The sequence below is a fragment of the Melitaea cinxia genome, chromosome 25, assembly GCF_905220565.1.
Source record: "Melitaea cinxia chromosome 25, ilMelCinx1.1, whole genome shotgun sequence".
Lineage (NCBI taxonomy): Eukaryota > Metazoa > Arthropoda > Insecta > Lepidoptera > Nymphalidae > Melitaea > Melitaea cinxia.
Genome location: NC_059418.1, coordinates 11142862 through 11162941, shown reverse-complemented (window position 1 = coordinate 11162941; position 20080 = coordinate 11142862). Strand labels below are relative to the sequence as shown.

Genomic DNA, 20080 nt, shown 5'->3' with positions numbered 1-20080 from the left:
TGTTTTATTGCCACCTCAAAAAATCCACACATCTTTACTATTGATGTAATCCCGCTAGCTTTAGCTATTAATTTCTATGTAATCACGGCGTAATGTTCAAAAGGCCTTAAACCAGCTTTAAGCACGTCTCTGTTACGCTAAAATATCAAGGAGATATTTCTATAATCTCAAATCGCAAAAATTAATTTCTCACGCCACAGAGCGCGCCATCATTAATTCACTTTCAATATTAACTTTAAAGTTTCAGAAGCTTCGACCGCAAGCTCGGCTGGCTTTTCAAAGTTCATAATATATTAATGATAGTGTGTTAGACTTAGACAATAACCTTTGATTATGCAAAACGTTTAATGTTTAATCTATTCAAATATGTAGTATATATGTTGTAATTAAACTAGCTGTTGTCCGCTGTTTGGCTCGCGTTAACTTCAAGAAAAAAACATCATCATCATCATTACAGCCTATACAGTCCACTGCTGGATATAGGCCTCCACAAGTTTACACCAAAAATAACGTGAATTCATGTGTTTTGCCCATAGTCACCACGCTGGGCAGGCGGGTTGGTGACCGCAGTACTGGCTTTGTCGCACCGAAGACGCTGCTGCCCGTCTTCGGCCTGTGTATTTCAAAGCCAGCAGTTGGATGGTTATCCCGCCATCGGTCGGCTTCTTAAGTTCCAAGGTGGTTGTGGAACCTTGTTATCCCTTAGTCGCCTCTTACGACACCCACGGGAAGAGAGGGAGTGGCTAAATTCTTTAGTGCCCTAGCCACACAGCACGAAAAAACATACAAAAATTTAATATAGCCTATAGCTAAGAAGGCTTTCTTCAGTAATTAAACATAAAAATATATTTTAATTCGAACCATTAGTACCTGAGATTAGCGTGTAATAACATACAACATAAATAAAATGCATATTGAAATTAGGAATCTTAAAAAAAAATCTTAATAAAAATGGCATAAACTCATGTGTTTTGCCCATAGTCACCACGTTGGACAGGCGGTTGGGTGACCGCAGGGCTGGCTTTGTCGCACCGTCGCATGAGCGATCCTCAAGTACAGCAAGCAGTGTATAGTTGATAGATGACTTACGTTCATTTTTGGGCGCCGGAGGTTTCCTCGTAGCCCAGTTCGTTCTGATGGATCTTGAGCCCAGCCACTGACCATTCATCGCCGTGATCGCAGACTCTGCCTCCTAGAAAGAACGAAAATTATTGTAAAAGGCGTAGTTTTGTAGCGGAAGGTACCCAAATAAAAGTCAGGGATTGTAATGTTTTTACTGAAGTAAAACTACTTTACGCACGCTTGATTTGGAGAGGAAGCTGGTGAATGCGTGACGAGAGCGTTACGAAAAGTGTGATCGGGCGTGGTGAACGTTGAAGTTATGTTTCGTATATTACTGTAGGGACGATAAAAGAAGTTTTACTTCAGTCGTGTGGTCTAAAGCACACTGGTTTTTTATTAAATGACAAAAGCAATTATTTATTTACTATTGTATTTAATAAACTCATCGTCTCGGCTAATTATAGTCTTATTAAATCGTGAGAAAGGTCACATGTGCGCAATCGACGTTCGTACATTATTGATTAAAAATTTGCAATTATCGAAATCGATTTTAAATTAATTATATGTAATTAATTCTTCGGAATAATTATTCGGATATCGTGTGAAATTTTTACTTCAAAAATTAAAAGAGAACGTCGTGAACGTAGTTGAAAAAAATGACCAATTACACTGCAAAACAGCATTTTTGTTACATGGAATGTTTTTTATGAATCTAGCTGCATTTTCTGATTCTATATCTGTACTCATATTTTTGCTAGCAGCTCTACTTTTTGAGATATAAAGGGTAGCTATTTTAATCAAAAAAACATGGTATCCCGTCATAGAACAATTTATTTTGCTATCTAATTAGAACAAAACTTTCTTTAGTCAGCCATCATATTTTCACTCTAATAGCCCTTGGAACGCTCCTCCATGAAGCGAATATCCTGATGAAAGCGCTCTGTGTGCTCATGACATCGATCTAGGCGGCTATGTATAGAATGCATCTTAATGCCCATGTTGCATCCAAGTTGCTGAAAGTATAATAGTTACTGCTTGACGTGATCAAGAAAGTCGATGGACTTCTTATTTCTCCAAAAGTTCTTTGCGAGCCAAACAAAGTCATTCTAGGCATTTTTTCCAGCGGCTGTCATTTGTCATACTTTCAGTCAAACTTCCATAGTTTATTAAATTTCTAATTTGCGGTTCTTCGAAAATTCCAGCTTCTAAATTCTCAGCACTCAATTTTGGAAATGATCTGGATATATACTAAAATGCACTGAGATGTACTTGGTTGGGGTTCTAAGGTAACATATTTTAATTTATATTTGTTCGGGCGCTTATTACTTTTATTGGTATCTAATGTAACAGTTGAACGAAGGAAAGGCCTAGTAACTGATGGCACTGTAGGATAAACCCACTTGGAACGATTTTGGCGGTTAATTCCTGTTATGTTTACAACGCAGAAATAATAGTCATTGTGGTCGTTCGACGGTTCACGCCAAATAATAGGACTAATGAGATTCAAAGGATCCTTCATTTTATTTTACCATAAACGGAAAGACTCCACACACGTTTTACACACCATATTCGGTATCCAGGGCTTGTTGTTTGTTTCTAATGGCCGTTGATAGTACTCATGTAGGCATTTTTTAAGAAATCCGACACATTTAAACAGAATTTTTTAAGTGTATGTTTGCCACAAATGTGACAAAATCTATTTCTAAATCTATTTGCATTGTTTACATAGGTCCTTTTAGACGAAGCCATTGTAAAAAAGAAACAGATATTAGTAACACGGTAACGATAGCGATATCAACAGTCAAATGTAGAGTACATTTTAAGGTGGCACCTGTATCTCTTAAACTAGAGCTGCTAGAAAAAATCTGAGGGTAGATTTAAAACAAGCGAGCCTAAATTAGTAATTAACAGTTAAAAAATCTCATGCAACAAAAAAGGTCGATTTTGTTGTGCGGTATTACAAATACGCATTGTTAGGGGTAACTCAAAAACTACTAGATTGATTTTGATATATAAATCATAGTAGCATACACAAAAATACATTACAAACAACTTTTTTACATGGTCCTCCCGTGACCAAGCTTGCTATAGAGTTGTAAAGTATCAGAAACGTCGGGCATCTAAAAAACTTAATAAGCCGCGATAAAGTCTGAAAATGTTTCATTGTTATGAGTGAAATTCGCGGAAACATTAGAATATAATTGTGTTTGCTCGCAAACGAAAAAAAAACCGACTTCAATTACATCGACGACAACATACAACGTAAATCGACGAAAAAATAGTCAAGTAACTACGCTTTATCAAAGATTACTCAAAAAGTAGTTATCAGATCTCAATAAAATTTATATGTGACCACACGACAAACATCAGCTTTCGATTAAATAAAAAATTATTATAGTCGGTACACCCAGTAAAAAGTCATTGCATTTTCTTATCATGGTTCTAAACTAAGGATATCTCCTTTCTAACAAAAAAAGAATTATCAAAATCGGTACATCCAGTAGAAATTTATGCGATATAATACAACGTAGGTCGACGAAAAAAGCGTCAAGTAAAAATGCATTATTAGATATAACTCGAAAAGTTATCTTTAGACCTCAAATAAATTTTAATGGTACGTACGTTTTAATGGTATGCTAATGGTATGGTTTTAATGTAATTGACACACACCATCTTTTGATTAAAAAAAAATTGTCGAAATCGGTCCACGCGGTCAAAAGTTCTGATGTAACATACACAAAAAAATACAGTCGAATTGAGAACCTCCTCCTTTTTTGGAAGTCGGTTAAAAATACATAAAAATGGGCTTTGCTTGGGGTTTCTCTCAAAGATAGATTAGAGAGAGAGTGAAAGTAACCGATATAGCCCACATAATTATCAAGTTGAAGTGCCAGTAGGCTGATCATCTAAGTCGCAGGACCGATGGGCGTTGGAGTAGACGGGTCCTAGCGTGGAAACCGCGTCTTGGCAAACGCAGTGTGGGACGTCCTCCGGCCCGTTGGACCGACGATCTACGTAAGATTGGCGGTGTAGGCTGGATGAGGATTGCGGAAAATTGGGATGTTTGGCGCGAACTTGGGGAGGCCTATGTCTAGCAGTGGACTACAATAGGCTGAACTAACTGACTGACCGACTGACATAAAAATATAGTCAAATTCAGAAACTCCTTCTTTTTTGAAGTATTTTAACAAAATGTGTCTTTTAAAATATATTGAGTGCCTTTATTTATCTATAGAAATAAATAAAATTGGAGTGTCAATATGGATGCATACACGGTACGTATACCAAAATATAATTTTTTTTACAATTTTGTCTGTCTGTTTATTCCGGCTAATCTCTGAAACGGCTGGACCGATTTTGACGGGACTTTTACTGGCAGATAGCCGATGTAATAAGGTGTAACTTAGGTTACTTTTATTTTAGTTTTTTTTTTGTTACCGGGTACTGAACATTTTTTTAATTCCACGCGGACGAAGTCGCGAGCACAGATTTTTATATTAAAATCTTTACTTACCGATTTCTTTAAGAAGGAGACGAAGCCATATCCTTTCGATTTTAGCGTTTGTGGATCTCTCACGACGCGGCAGTCCCTGAAACAAAACAGTTAAGTTTAGACAGTCACTGATTGAGATTACTTCTCCAATGGTAACACTATAATAAAAAATGTACGCGTATAAGTAAAAAAATCCATGATGAATATAAAGGCACGGACAGCTAAAAACCCGTGGATGCTCTCGACACTTAACAGTAAAAAAATATGAAGTTAAAAATCGATTTTTCAGTGAAAAGATCATCATAGCTATTTTAAGTTGGTATATCTCACTTCAGCCTATCGAAGTCCACACTGCTGGACATAGGCCTCCACAAGTTTGCGCTATAATTGCGTGAACTCATGTGTGTTGCCCATGTCACCACGCTGGACAGGCGGGTTGGTAGGTATATCTAGACATGCTTTTTAACCCCCGAAGCAAAAAGAGGGGTGTTATAAGTTTGACGTGTCTGTCTGTAGCTCCGTAGCTCGCAAACGGATGAAGATATGAGCGGTCATCAACGCGATGTATTTTTTTTTGAATTATTAATACTCGTACATACTTAGATACTGTAAGGTTGAGTTTCTTTAATTACTTTTTACTTTTTAAAGGCAACTCAGGGTATTGTGTCGGGGGTTTTTCTAAATTTTTATTTTTATTTTTATTATACGTCATTCCGTCAGCTTAGACGTTGCAACACTTTGAAATTATACAACTAAAGCAAGCAGGCAAGCATTCAGCTTGTAACATCCCACTGCTGGGCATAGGTCTCTTTCTCGATATAGGAGAAGGAATGGAGCTTAATCCGCCAAGCTGCTCCACTGCGGGTTGGATATGTTGCCTACTATGAGTAACGATCGCTATCAGGTACATGATAACAACTGGGACCGACGGCTTAACGTGCTCTCCGAGGCACGGTGGGGAGACCCACAAGGAAAGACATCCAAACTGTAAAGAAATATTTTTACAAATACAAATATCAATCCCAAATGGAAATCGAACCTGCAAATCGTCGAACGAAATACAACAAAAATTGTATAGTAGTGAAGAGATATCTTGTGTTAGCGCAGCGGTCACAATACTGGCTCTTGCGCTAACAGTCGCGGAATCCGATCCGCGTACATGACATACATTTATATTGACCATATATATATGTGTGTGTTTTCATACTCCCGACACAAGAGAAAATCGTACTGAGGGCCGTTGAGTGTGAATCGTTTGTTATTATTTTATTATTATAATAATAATTATTATTAAGTTTATTAATATTACACAGCCTTTTTATTACTTATGAAGTTTCCAAAAATAATTTAATTACATCGACCAGTAATACAACGTAGGAAGACGAAAAGAATACTCAAGTAAATACGCATTATTAGAGACTAGCTTCTGTCTACGACTTCGTCCGCGTGGAATAGGAACAATTCCGTTACACATGACTTTTGCAAAACTTTTACTGTTTACGCAGGGCACGCAGCGGAAGCTCTCAAAAGAAAAAAAACGATTTTAAAACATTCTTCAGTGGTGCTCTGCTCCTATTGGTCTTAGCGTTATGATATATCTAACACTGAAATAATTTTTCAAATTGGACCAGTAGCTGCTGAGATTAGCGCGAACAAACAAACTCTTCAGCTTTATACTATTAGTATAGATTAGCGATTTAGAGATTATGCCACGAGTAACACCTTTCAATAAATACAAAAAAAAACAAAATCGGTCAACTCAGTAACAAGTTATGAAATAACAAATACGAAAATACAATCGAATCGTAGAACTTATTTTTTTAAGTCGGTTAAAAACAAGGCATTTAAAAATATATCTTCCTACGTCATTCTATCAACGCTTGATTTTCAGGAAATGTAGGCGTCTGTCAATCCCACGAAAGCTGCAGAGTGCTATATGACAATGCAACGTGTAGCTTGCTTGGAGGCAGTGTTGACAGCTGTGTCCCATTTGCCTAATGGCTCCCAGAGGCCTATCGACCTAAAAGTGTGTCTCCGTTACCTCTCTAATATATTAAATGACACAGATTTTAAAATTATCTGATTAGATTGATGTGACTTCAAAAACAAGAGGTTAATCAATTCGACCGAATGTATATATATATATATATATATATATATATATATATATATATATATATATATATATATATATATATATATATATCTATCTATAATCTATAATATATATAAAAGCGAAAGGTCACTCACTCATCACGAAATCTCCGAAACTATAACACCTACAAACTTGAAATTTGGCAGGTAGGCTCCTTATAAGACGTAGGCATCCGCTAAGAACGGATTTTACGAAACTCGACCCCTAAGGGGGTAAAACGGGGGTTGCAAGTTTGTATGAAAGTCCTATGTTTTTGAAGTAAGAGACTTGAAATTTAAAATGTATGCTTTATAGATAATGAGAAGGTGTCCAAATAATGTATTTTTAGAAATCAACTCCCTTTTGGGGTTAAAACGGGGTATGGTAGGTTGACTCACTCATCACGAAATCTCCGAAACTATAATACCTACATACTTGAAATTTGACAGGAAGGCTCCTTATAGGGCGTAATCTATTGCTAAGAATGGATTTGACGAAACTCGACCCCTAAGGGGGTAAAACGGGGGTTGGAAGTTTGTATGAAACTTGAAATTTAAAATGTATGCTCTATAGATGGTAACAAGGTGCCCAAATAATGTTTCTTAGAAATCAACTCCCTTTTGGGGTTAAAACGGGGGATGTTACGTTGACCCACTCATCACGAAATCTCCGAAACTATGTAACAGCTACAAATTTGACATTTGGCAGGTAGGTTCCATATAAAGCGTAGTCATATGCTAAGAACTGATTTAACGTAACTCGACCCTTAAAGGGGTAAAACGGGGGTTGGAACTTTGTATGAAAGTCCTATGTTTTTGAAGTAAGAGATTTGAAATTTAAAATGTATGTATAGATAGTAAAAAGGTATCCAAATAATGTATCTTTAGAAATCAACTCCTTTTTGGGGTTAAAACGGGGGATGGTACGTTGACTCACTGATCACGAAATCTCCGAAACTATAACACCTACAAACTTGAAATTTGGCAGGCAGGTTCCTTACAGGGCGTAGACACTTTTTAAGAACTGATTTTATGAAATTCGACCCTTAAGGGGGTAAAACGGGGATTGGAAGTTTGTGTGAAAGACCCATGTTTTTGAAGTAAGAGACTTGAGATTTAAAATGTATACCTTATAGATGATGAGAAGGTGTCCAAATAATGTATCTTAGAAATCAACTCTCTTTTTGAGTTAAAACGGGAGATGGTAGGTTGACTCACTTATCACGAAACCTCCAAAACTATAACAGCTATAAACTTGAAATTTGGCAGGTACGTTCCTTATAGGGCGTAGACATCCGTTAATCTAAAGGGATAAAACGGGGGTCGGAAGTTCGTATGAAAGTCTTATGTTTTTGAAGTAAGAGACTTGAAATTTAAAATATATGCTCTATAGATGGTGAGGAGGTGTCCAAATAATGTATCTTAATCTATAAATATAAAAGAGAAAGGTCACTAACTCACTCATCACGAGAACTCAAAAACCGCTGGATGGTCTATCCATCCAGGTTGGACAAAGATAAAATTTGGCACGGAGGTAGATTATAGTTAGCAGACGTCCGCTAAGAACGGATTTTACGATATTCCACCGCTAAGGGGGTTTAATGGGGTTGATAGTTTGTATGAAACATATACAGCCTGAAAATAAAACTAAAAATGTGGTGTATAGAGAGGTTTTATAAAAATAACTATTAAATTATACTAAATTGTGCCTTTTAAAAAGTTACTCAGTTTGATAAGCATTTCAAGTGATTGAAATAAAAAAATAATTTGCGTTAAACAACTTAATGGTAATGCATATCTTCATAACCACGCGGACGTAATCGCGGGCAACAGTTAGTGTATTATAAAACAAAGTCCCCAAAAGTGTATGTGACCGATTTGCTCAAAATCTACTGAACGGATTTTCATGCGGTTTCACCATTGGAGAGAGGGCTAATAGGAAGGTTTACGGAACGGCTAAGCCGATTTTGATGAGAGTTTAACTATAATTTTGCCGGGAAAACTTTGTGACACACTAATTTCAACGCGGGCGAAGCCGCGGGCACAGCTAGTATATATATATATATATATACTAGGTGTAGTATATATATATATATATATATATTCGGGGATAACTTCGTCGTTTATGAATCGATTTTGATAATTCTTTTTTTGTTGGAAAGGAGATATCCCAAGTGTGGTACCATGATAAGGAAACCAGGATTTGATGATGGGACACTGATCTGACGAGGGAAACCCTATAAAATCGTAGTGACATCTAGTGCGTTTATTAATTTTTTTCATCTACTTACGTTGTATTACTTGTGTTAATTGAAGTCGTTTTTTTTTCGTTTACGAACTAATAATATATCAAATATTAAGTTTAAAAAGGGATTCTAGAAGGACACTGCAAATTTTATTAATTAAATATTATATATATACTAGTTATTTATATATGTATTAAGGACCTTACTGTATACCTAATGTGTTTATAAATATGTAGAAATATGTATATTGTTAGTATGCTTAAATAAATAAATAAAATTATATTAAATCTGATACAGAAAATACATACCCTCTTTATTCACACAATCAGTTAAAACCCTATTCAAGAAATAGATCGTAAATTCACTAAAAACTTTGAAATACCGACAAAATTCTTATCAAAAGATATAAAGTTTAATTTCCCAATGACGAGCGAGCGAGGTAGATGCATATTTCGCCTTGAGAGTGAACGAGACGCAATATTTCTTAAAATATCGCCATCCTGCTCGTTTGAATGGAAAGGAAAGGGATGGGTATATATTCGCCTCGTAATTAAAACGTCGTTTATAATTATGACTTGCTATTTGTAGGACTTTGGTAACGTTTAAGTGACTTTTGATAATAAAAGGCTGTATTTGATCACAGTTTCTCAAATTCTTTTATAGAAAATTATCAATTTTCGGTGGTCTACTTTTGATTTTCTCATAAGTTATAATAGACTATAAAATCAATCAGTACTGCAACGTGGGTAGACGAAAAAATAGTCAAGTAAATACATGTTATCAAAGATATCTCAAAAAGTACTAGACAGAATTCGATCAAATTTATACGTTACCACATGACAAGTACCACCTTTTGATTAAAAATTAATTATTACAATTGTTCACTAATTAGTAAAAAGTTATAAGATAACACATATAAAAAAAAAATGAAAAATTACAGTCTAATTGAGAGCCTTCTCCTTTTTGGAGTTTAGTTGGTATATGTGTGCTACCTCCTAACTTGGTTCTGGACCGATTGACTGACGACGCATTGGCGCAACAATCACAGCACTGGTGTGGCTGTTGCGCTGGCGGGTTCGATCCCCGCACATTACAAAGTATTGACCATACAGATGTTTGCCGTGGTCTGGGTGTTTGTGCAGTCCTTGTGGGTCTTCCCACCGTGCCTCGGAGTCCACGTTAAGTTCAATCCGATGCTGACTACCGAGCTTAAATCGATGGCCGACGGTACATGATAACAAGTTGTTATCATGTACCGTCGGCCAAGAAAGTGGTGACCTGATAGCGATCGTTACTCATAGTAGGGAATACATCCGTCAACCCGCATTGGATTGGCGTGGTGGATTAGCTCTGATCATTCTCCTACACAGTCGATGTAATTGAAGTCGGTTTTTTTTTCGTTTTACAAACACAATTATTCCTATACAGAAAGGTCTTGGCCTAGCGATAGGGCTTTTAAAGATTGTTTCAATTCTGACATACTTTTTATGTAATAAGTGTTGTAACAATTGCGTAATTTTTGGCACGGCGCACTTGTAACAATAGTAAATATTCTCTTTACAAGAAACCTTGTGTTAGAGCCAAGATAGGTTAACATTTGAACTATAGACGAGACATATTTATAACTTATTAAATTTGTTTCTTTGATATTATTATTTATAACGCTAAGGTTGGGACGGTTTTTGAAGAGAAACTTTAGAATAATTGTGATTTGAAACTCGATGAAACGAAAATGCGTCACGGTAAAGCGAAAAACACATGAATATATAGGAGATATTTTGATACAATACATAACTGCTCAAGCGAGTAAGCGACATGTTTTGCATGATCCTTTTTTACGAGATTGTGATCCTTGATAAAGCAAATTGCACCAGCCTACCTTCCTCCGATTTTTTAGGAGTTTCACTTCTGCCGTGTGTGAAATGGACACACACACATTTTTAGATAAAGGCCAACTCATTAAGAAATAAAATTAGAGAAAACGAGTGGGCTTTAGTCCACACGACTGAAGTAAAATTTACGAAACGTAACTCTCTCTTTCCATCTTTACTAACTCATCGAGATCTGACGAGCCAATAATGCCAAATAATGTTTTTGTAATTGACTATTTTCTCAACTACCTTGTATTACTGGTCGATGTAACTGAAGTCGGTTTTTTTATTTGTCAGCAAACAAAATCACATGCATTATGTATTAATATAAATAAATTCATATACATATATTTATGTAGGTGAACATATAACGTCGAGGTAAACCACATTATCCTATATATCAGAATAATGTCCGCCATATTTCAGAATCAGCTCCGCATTATGAAAAACGAAATTTATCTTTATATAGTTATTTCCTGAAACTGAAATCGACTCTAAATTGATATGCTTAACGAGCTGGGGGCCCTAGTAAAGAGTAATGAGGGGCTGGTAATTTGGTTTAATGGAACCCTTGGTTACTGTTGATATGGAAAGTATTTTAGGGCTAACCTAATGGATGGCAATGAAAACTCAGTTGGGATATTTTGTTGATTTTGCTTACTTGAAATATTCTGAATGTAAGCTGTTGGCAAATCAAACAAGTGAGAAGCAATAGAGAAGGAAATATTTGTGTCATAATTTGAAGCATCTCAACCTCACAAAAGATCACAGCTAAATAATACTTATCTCAGGTAAGGCTTTAGATTAACAACCGTCAAATTACCTAAGCTCAAATTTTGACTATTTATCGACATGATTTCGTTACAAAAAAGACCCTAACCTATTTAACTTCAAAATGACGGTTCTTAATCTAAAGCCTAGCCCTACCTTTGAGTCGTGTTGTGTTCTTATGGTTAGTACGATAGCTAAATCATCAGAGGATCGGGGGTAATGTACGCTCAAGAAAAAGGCAATGCAAGTGTCTAAAGGCTAGGGTAATCGCTTACCATTAGTTGGGCCATACGTTTGCCACTTTAGTCGTGTAAGAAAAAGCGGTAGACACTATTGTTATTGTTGAAATGCCGTGTCCAACTGAGGTAGGGCACAGCAGGAATTTCCTGCTCAAAATAGATGGAGCAGCCCGACTGGGGTAGTATCTCGACCTTACAGAAGATCACAACAAAATAATACTGTTTTCAAGCAGTATTGTGTTCCTGTTGGTGAGTAAGGTGACCAGAGCTCCTGGGGGGGTTGGGGATTGGGTTGGCAACGCGCTTGCGATGCTTCTGGTGTTGCAGGCGTCTATAAGCTACGGTAATCGCTTACCATCAGGTGAGCCTTACGCTTGTTTGCCGACCTAGTGACATAAAAAAAAAGAAAAAAAGTCTTATCGTTTGTAAGGTTGAGCTTACCCAGTCTGATCAAAATATTGATCATGAATTTTTTTACTGAGATCGCTTATTGAAATAAAACTTACGTTACTTAACGTTTACGCACGCTTAATTTAGGGAGTGAGCTGGTGAATGCGTGACGAGGGCGTTGCTAAAAGTGTGATTGGGCGACGCGAACGGAGCAAGAGAGAGAGGTGCGAGCACACATCTTTCTCTGTTTCTGTCATAGCCGTGGCGTGTTTAAGATTGTAAATAGTACAACTCGACAAAAAAAACTACACCTGTTCTACGGGATTTACAAAATAAATACACCATTGCAAGGTGAGGTGCTATATTTGATAATATGAAGACATAACAATTTTTTTTTCGAATTGTCGAGTGCTGTTGGCCCTATCGGCGAGGGGTCGGGTACTGTAGACAGGGCTCGGGGAAAACGCACGTCCTAAGGGTGTCTCCTAGCGAGATCGCACCTCGGCTTAGAACGTCGTCGGAGAGGAGGAGGCGCTTTACGGAGCGCTGAGACGACTTACGGACGGTCCGCGACGCGCCCAGGTGCGTGCGAGCCGTCATAACGCGGGGACTTCGCCCTCGTCGGCGGGGGCGGTGTCTATGTGTCCTGTGTGTGGTGGTGTATATGGCGTTAAGCGCCGTGATTCTATCGTCAGGGTCGGTTAAGACGTGCATGGGACGTTTTTGTACTGTGTGTAAGTAACCTCTACCTATGTATTTGCAAGCCTCCGCTACGTGAGGCTTTGGGTGACTGCGCAACCCACTATACTGCGTACCTCAAAATATTCGCTACGGCGTATTTTAAAGTACTTCGCGATCGAATCGATCTTGAGGTCGCGACATAAGTCTATACAATTCATATGGAGACGCATATATCAAAACCGTAGAAGCAAACGATAGCGCGTTTTAAATGCGTACAACGACATCTATCGTTGAGTAGCATTATTACGTTATGAATTATATAAAATAACAAAACATTTAATTACTCTAGTATTAAACAAAGATACAGTGCAGGTTGTGCAGGCTTATTTATTAAGAAGTTTTACTTCAGTCCCGTGATCTAAAGCACACTTGTTTTTTTATAAGCCCTTAACGAAAGTTGTAACGGGTAGCAGTTAGGAAACGGATATTGTTACTGAAAATTAACATAAAAAATATATTTAATCAAAATACCGAGCACAAAACTTCGTGCTCCTTGTTCCCAATGGCTTTGACAGATATTTCCGGCGAGCCAACGTCTTATCATATTTTAAGGAAAAAAGAATGTTAATTAATTTTACCAACTTTAGTAATAATAATAAAAGTTAAGTATGCCATTTGGATGTTGGGGGAACATGACAAATAAAAATTATTTGACTAAGCTTCTATTAGTACGAGGGTTCAGTTAATTTGGCCTATTGTAGTCCATTGCTGGACATAAGTCTCCCCAAGTTTACGCCAGACATCCCGGTTTTCCGCAATCCTTATCCGGTCTACACCGGCAATCTTTTCATCGGCCATCGGTCCACAAGCCCATTGCCACTTCAAATTCTTCTGCAGGCTATGGTTACTTTCGCTCTCTCGCGGATAGCCTCATTTCTAATACTATATTTGAGAAAAACCCCAAGAATAGCCCGTTTCATTGCACGTTGAGCGACTTTGAATCTGTAGACCAGTCTCTTCATTGTCCACGTCTCGGCCGATTGGTAAAAGCAAAGAAATACAATCAAATTGAGAACCACCTTCTTTTTTGGAAGGGGTTAAAGAAAATCGACAAGTAATGAAATGAGAATATCAACGTAGGTAGTCGAAATTAATAGTGAATTAAATAGGCGTGCGTCATAAAAATGTAAATGTAGGTAATTAATTTTAGACCGAATTTTAATAAGCAGGAGGCTTTTTAATCGATTGTATTTTTTATATTATTTATTTATTTATTTATTTATTCTTAATGTACACAGAAATACACATAGACACATATAAAGAAGATACAATACGAGATGTATAAAGGCGATCTTATCGCTAAACAGCGATTTCTTTCAGATAACCTTTGGGTACTGGACACGATACAGTAGCAGCGGTTAGAAGTGTGCACAGATTAAGCAGGAAAAATCAATAATAAATAGATAAAAAGTACGATATGATAGACGTACATAATTATTAAAAAAAAACATATAAATAAGTAAATATTTATAATCTAATATATAAAATTCCGTGTTTGTAGTTAAACTCCTCCGAAACGGCTTGGCCGATTCTCATGAAATTTTGTGTGCATATCGGATAGGTCTGAGAATCGAACAACATCTATTTTTCACACCCCTAAGTTATGGGGGGGGGGGGGTTAAGAGGGTTAATAAAATATTATGAAATTTTGTGTGCATATCGGGTAGGTATGAGAATCGGCCAACATCTATTTTTCGTTTCCCTAAGTTATAAGATGGGGGATTGAGAAGGTTAATAAAATATATGACAAAATAACATTTGCGGGGTCAGCTAGTTATATACAATAATTAGTGTTTATAATAGTACTAGAATTATAAGCAAATAATAATAATAATAAAAAAAAAGAAAAAAAAAATAGAAATTGTACCATACATTAGAATAAGAACCGGTCGGTGGACTCACGTCTCTTTTGGAGACATTAAAAACATAGTCTAAAAGTCTAACTTGAACAGCGATGTTGCTGAGTAACGCCTACCTTGAAATAAAAAAAAAATAAAAAAAAAATTGCATGTTTTTAGAATAAAAAAGGACATGGGTTCATAAGCCCGTGGATGTATATCACTTGTAAAAAAATAAATAATAATTAGTGTTTTATTATTTATTTTATCTATCAAATAAACAAAAGAGTAACTTATTTATGACAAAATAGCATAAAAAAATCACGCAGGTTTATTACAGTGCTATCTAGTAACCAACGGGACAACAAAAATGACAACAAAAATGACAACAAAAAACAATGACAAATTTACACACCCTCCCATCAGAAACAAGCTACAAATAAAAATATCCTTTCCGCACACTTGACTTGGGAAATAAGCTGGTGAATGCGTGATGAGAGCTCTACGAAAATGACTTTAACTGAGGTAGGGCACAGCAGGAATTTCCTGCTCAAAATATGGAGCAGCCCGACTGGAGTACCTCGACCTTACAGAAGAAGAGAGAAGAGAGAGAGAGGTGCGAGCACACGTTTTCTTTCTCTCTTTCTCTCATAGCCAGTTACGTTTCGTATATCTGAGACACAGTGCAGGCCTATTGTGCAGAAGTCTTACTTCAGTCGTGTGGTCTAAAACACTCGTTTTTTTTCGACGTTCGTTAAGTGTGTGTAGGTCGAAATTAATATTTTCATTTAATATAATTTCAACACATCATACATCTATATATATTCGTACATCTTCTCCAATTAATATAAAACATAGTATAAAACAAAATCGCTTCCCGTTGTCTGTATGCTTGGATCTTTAAAACTAAGCAACGGATTTTGATGCGGTTTTCTTTAGTAAATAGAGTAATTTCAGAGAGATAGAGAGATATATATGTATAATATCTACATGCATAATATAGTAGAGGAACACTGATAGTTTTAGAGGTTTCTAATGTGATGTTGCAAATAAACAAATATTTTTGTGCTTAAATTGCAAATATTCATTTTATATTTTTAACCGACTTCCAAAAAAGGAGGAGGTTCTCAATTCGACTGTATTTTTTTTATGTATGTGACTTCGAAACTTTTGACTGGGTGGACCGATTTCGACAAAAAAATTTAATCGAAAAGTGGTGTGTGTTATTTGGTCCCATTTAAATTTATTTGAGATCTAACGACTACTTTTCGAGTTATATCTAAAATAATGCGTTTTTACTTGACGCTTTTTTCGTCGACCTATGTTGTATTATACCACATAACTTTTTACTGGATGTACCGATTTTAATGATTTTTAATTTAATCGAAAGCCGATGTTTATCATGTGGTCACATTTAAATTTCATCGAGATCTGATTACAACTTTTGGAGTAATCTTTGATAATGCGTATTTACTTGACTATTTTTTCGTCTACCTACGTTGTTTTACTTGTCGATGTAATTGAAGTCGGTTTTTTTTCGTTTGTGAGCAAATACAATTATTATATATTATTTATATATTTAGTATCAGCATTGAACCTGTGCGAAGACGGGGCGGATAACTAGTATTAGTAAAGAATTAATTAGCTTCAAAATATTTTTACTATCTCCTTTACTAGTTGTTGAAAGAGAAATGGCTGTCATCGTTATCTAAAACTTTGTCAAAGTGTTCGGCGCTATTCAATGTCTTTGACGATAAAGGATAACTTAAGTTGAACAGAATTTACATATTTGTGAATATTTAAGAATTTTTGGGCGACTTTTGTCTATTTTAGTTAAGAGTCTGGTTGTATGAACTTCGACTACTTCGTACAAAGTACTTCCATTGGTTTTTTTATGCAAGTAGGTCGGCAATCAAGCGTGTGAATCACCTTTGGGGGTGCGATGGAGTATGGGTGTGGTGAAGTTCCTCAAAGAAAGAGGGTGTAAAGGTCCTCATCCCCCATTGGAAAGGGAGGATCCTCTGACCAGACGGGTGTTTTGTCTGGTGGGCTACTGCCCCGATGGTTGTTGTCGGGTCTTGTATATATATATATTTATATTAAATCACTCTGATAACTTAGATATCGTAATGTAGGATACGTCAGTTTTCTCCAGTTTGTACGTTGCGAGATAGATGGCGCCACACACCTTATGGTAAGCGATTACCGTAGCCTATAGACGCCTGCAATACTAGAAGCATCGCAAGCGCGCTGATCCTACTCCAATCCCCCCCCCTCCAGGAGCTCTGACCTTACTCACCACAGAAACACAACACTGCTTAAAGGAAGCATTATTTAGCTGTTTTCTTCTGTAAGTTAGAGGTACTTCCCTAGTCGGCCTGCTCCGAATTTCGAACAGGATATTGCCTCTTGTATCCCTACCTCAGATGAACTAGATCAGTTCTTTACGCTACTTGTGTTTTTTAAAGATATAGGCATATTTTATCTCCTGATGTCCTATCAATAAGTTACTTACCAGATAAACGTTATTAGCTTACCGTTTAAACAGCCCGTTTGTATTATAAATATGTATAACTAATTCTGTTATGACGGTTCCGTGATAAGAACAAGCTTTTTTTAAGTACACTTTTTCAACGTGTGCAATTGTCAGTTCCGGATACTATCATGACGAACGACAAGCATTTGGAACCTCAACATTTAGTTGACACTTATGGTATGTTATGATATGATATGCCGTGTGGTGTCGGCCGAGTAGAATAGCACCACCCCCTTTCTTCCCGTGGAGGTCGTAAAAGGCGACCGAGGAATAAACTTGGCTCAAAATCATCTGGGTCCTGGACAAGGAAAACTTCATTTGAAATCTGGGATGGGGTCTCCGTCAAGCATTCGTAGCATAGCACTAAAATGCGAAAGACTCCCGCAGCCGAACTGGCTCCACACGTATCGACTCGTCGTTCATGTGGGCCTAGCCAGTGAGGTCGGGAGGGTGGCGCAGAGCTTAGGCAACTCTGCGTTTTCCTGAAGAGTGTCCTAGGCGACACAGTGTCTGTTTGACACTGCCTAAATCGTCTGCAATAGACGGACTAAGGCCAATGATGATGGTATTATACTGTATTTCATGCAAGATATTATTAATTTTGTACTAAAACACAGTTTATATATTATTTTCTGAAGAGTAACTGCGAAGTTTCTTGCCGATTCTTCTCTGTAGAATCAAAATTCCGAATCGGTGGTAGCTTTACTTTTAAAAATTGTAATCACTTTAAAATATCAATTTGTGAGCTGATGATTCGAATGTGCTCTTGGAGCCTATTTGAATAAAGCTGTTTTTGATTTTGATTTTACTCGTGGACTATCAAAATCGTTGAATTTTTAATGTTTTAACCGAGTTTAATAAAGGAGGAGTTGTCTCAATTCGACCGTATATATATTTTTTTCATATTTGTGTTCGCGGATAACTTCGTTGTTTATGAACCGATTTTGCTCATTCTTTTTTTGTTAGAAAGGAAATGTCCCAAGAGTAGTACTGTGACAAGGAAACCAGGATCTGTTGATGGCATCCCAGATAAATCGAGGAGAATCTTCAAAACCGCAGAGGCGACTAGTGCGTTTGTTAATTTTTTTCCTCTACTTGCGTTATATTACTCGTCGATGTAATTGAAGTCGTTTTTTTTTCGTTTGCTAACAAACACAATTATCGAAAAATTGTAGTATATTAGGTAATTTGGATTTCTAACTATCTTTATAACGAAATTTATTATAATCTATTTGGTAGCTTTTGCGTAAAAACGTCACGAAAATACTCGCACGAAAATACGTCACGAAAACATTCATATTCAAAAATTTGTCCACACAAACTTTTACGCTTTTCATGTTTCTAGGATGATTTTACCTTTTTATTGCCACATGCTGTAACTACGAAAACTTCCCGAACACAGAAACTCACGACTGCAGTGGCACGCTGCAGTGCACTTTTCTAAAATTACAATATTATCATAATGTATAATACTCGCTGATTCTACGAGATGGGTTGGTTTCATTAGTTCACTCCATCACTAACGATGTGAAGTACACATACACACACACTGCGCAATTTACTCAATTTTTCATTTTATTACAACCTTTACCAAAGTAACTTATCAAAAAAAGTGTGTGTGTGTGTGTGTCTGTGTGTTTGTGGGTGTCTCTCTCTCTCTCTCTCTCTCTGTGTGTGTGTGTGTGTGTGTGTGTCTGGGTGTGTACCATTCACACACAGTAGAAGTGGAAGTTCTGAAAATTCATAGGAGGCTGTTGTGATTTTTTTTCTATCAACGATGATGACGATCTCGTGAAAAAGGGTCGTAAGCGCCATGCGTTTTGAGCAGTAACGTATTCTGTCTCATTCTCTCATGTATACATTTATGTGTTTGTTTGTTTATCGTGACTCATTTTCATCATTGATGTACAAATCACAACGATTTCAAAGAAGTTTCACTCAAAAATTGAACGATTGGTCCATTTTCAGAACGGTTGGGCATTTCTCCAGTTTATTCCTCAATTCCAGATTTAGAGACTCATTTTCATTAGTTTACGGTTTTTAAACGACTTCAAAAAAAGGAGGAGGTTACTCAATACGACCGTACACACCGACATATATATCTATATAATATATATAAAAGCGAAAGGTCACTCACTCATCACGAAATCTCCGAAACTATAACACCTACAAACTTGAAATTTGGCAGGTAGGCTTCTTATAGGACGTAGACATCCGCTAAGAACGGATTTTACGAAATTCGACCCCTAAGGGGGTAAAACGGGGGTTGCAAGTTTGTATGAAAGTCCTATGTTTTTGAAGTAAGAGACTTGAAATTTAAAATGTATGCTCTATAGATAATGAGAAGGTGTCCAAATAATGTATCTGTAGAAATCAACTCCCTTTTGGGGTTAAAACGGGGGATGATAGCTTGACTCACTCATCACGAAATCTCCGAAACTATAACACCTACAAACTTAAATTTTAGCAGGTAGGCTCCTTATAAAACGTAGACATCCGCTAAGAACGGATTTTACGAAACTCGACCCTTAAGGGGGTAAAACGGGGGTTGCAAGTTTGTATTAAAGTCCTATGTTTTTGAAGTAAGAGACTTGAAATTTAAAATGTATGCTCTATAGATAATGAGAAAGTGTTCAAATAATGTATCTTTAGAAATCAACTCCCTTTTGGGGTTAAAATGGGGGATGATAGCTTGACTCACTCATCACAAAATCTCCGAAACTATAATACCTACAAACTTGAAATTTGGCAGAAAGGCTC

At 36.7% G+C, this 20080-nt stretch overlaps 1 protein-coding gene across 1 annotated transcript in view; it reads right to left on the bottom strand.

The window, feature by feature from the left end:
• Nucleotides 1–20080, bottom strand: part of LOC123665999 (nucleolysin TIA-1) — a 93306-nt gene that overhangs the window by 9942 nt on the left and 63284 nt on the right. The window contains exons 3-4 of the mRNA XM_045600215.1: nt 4577–4652; nt 1090–1192 (exon numbers count right to left, since the gene is read on the bottom strand). Of these exons, the coding sequence (XP_045456171.1) occupies nt 1090–1192; nt 4577–4652 (179 nt within the window). The remainder of the gene's footprint in view (nt 1–1089; nt 1193–4576; nt 4653–20080) is intronic.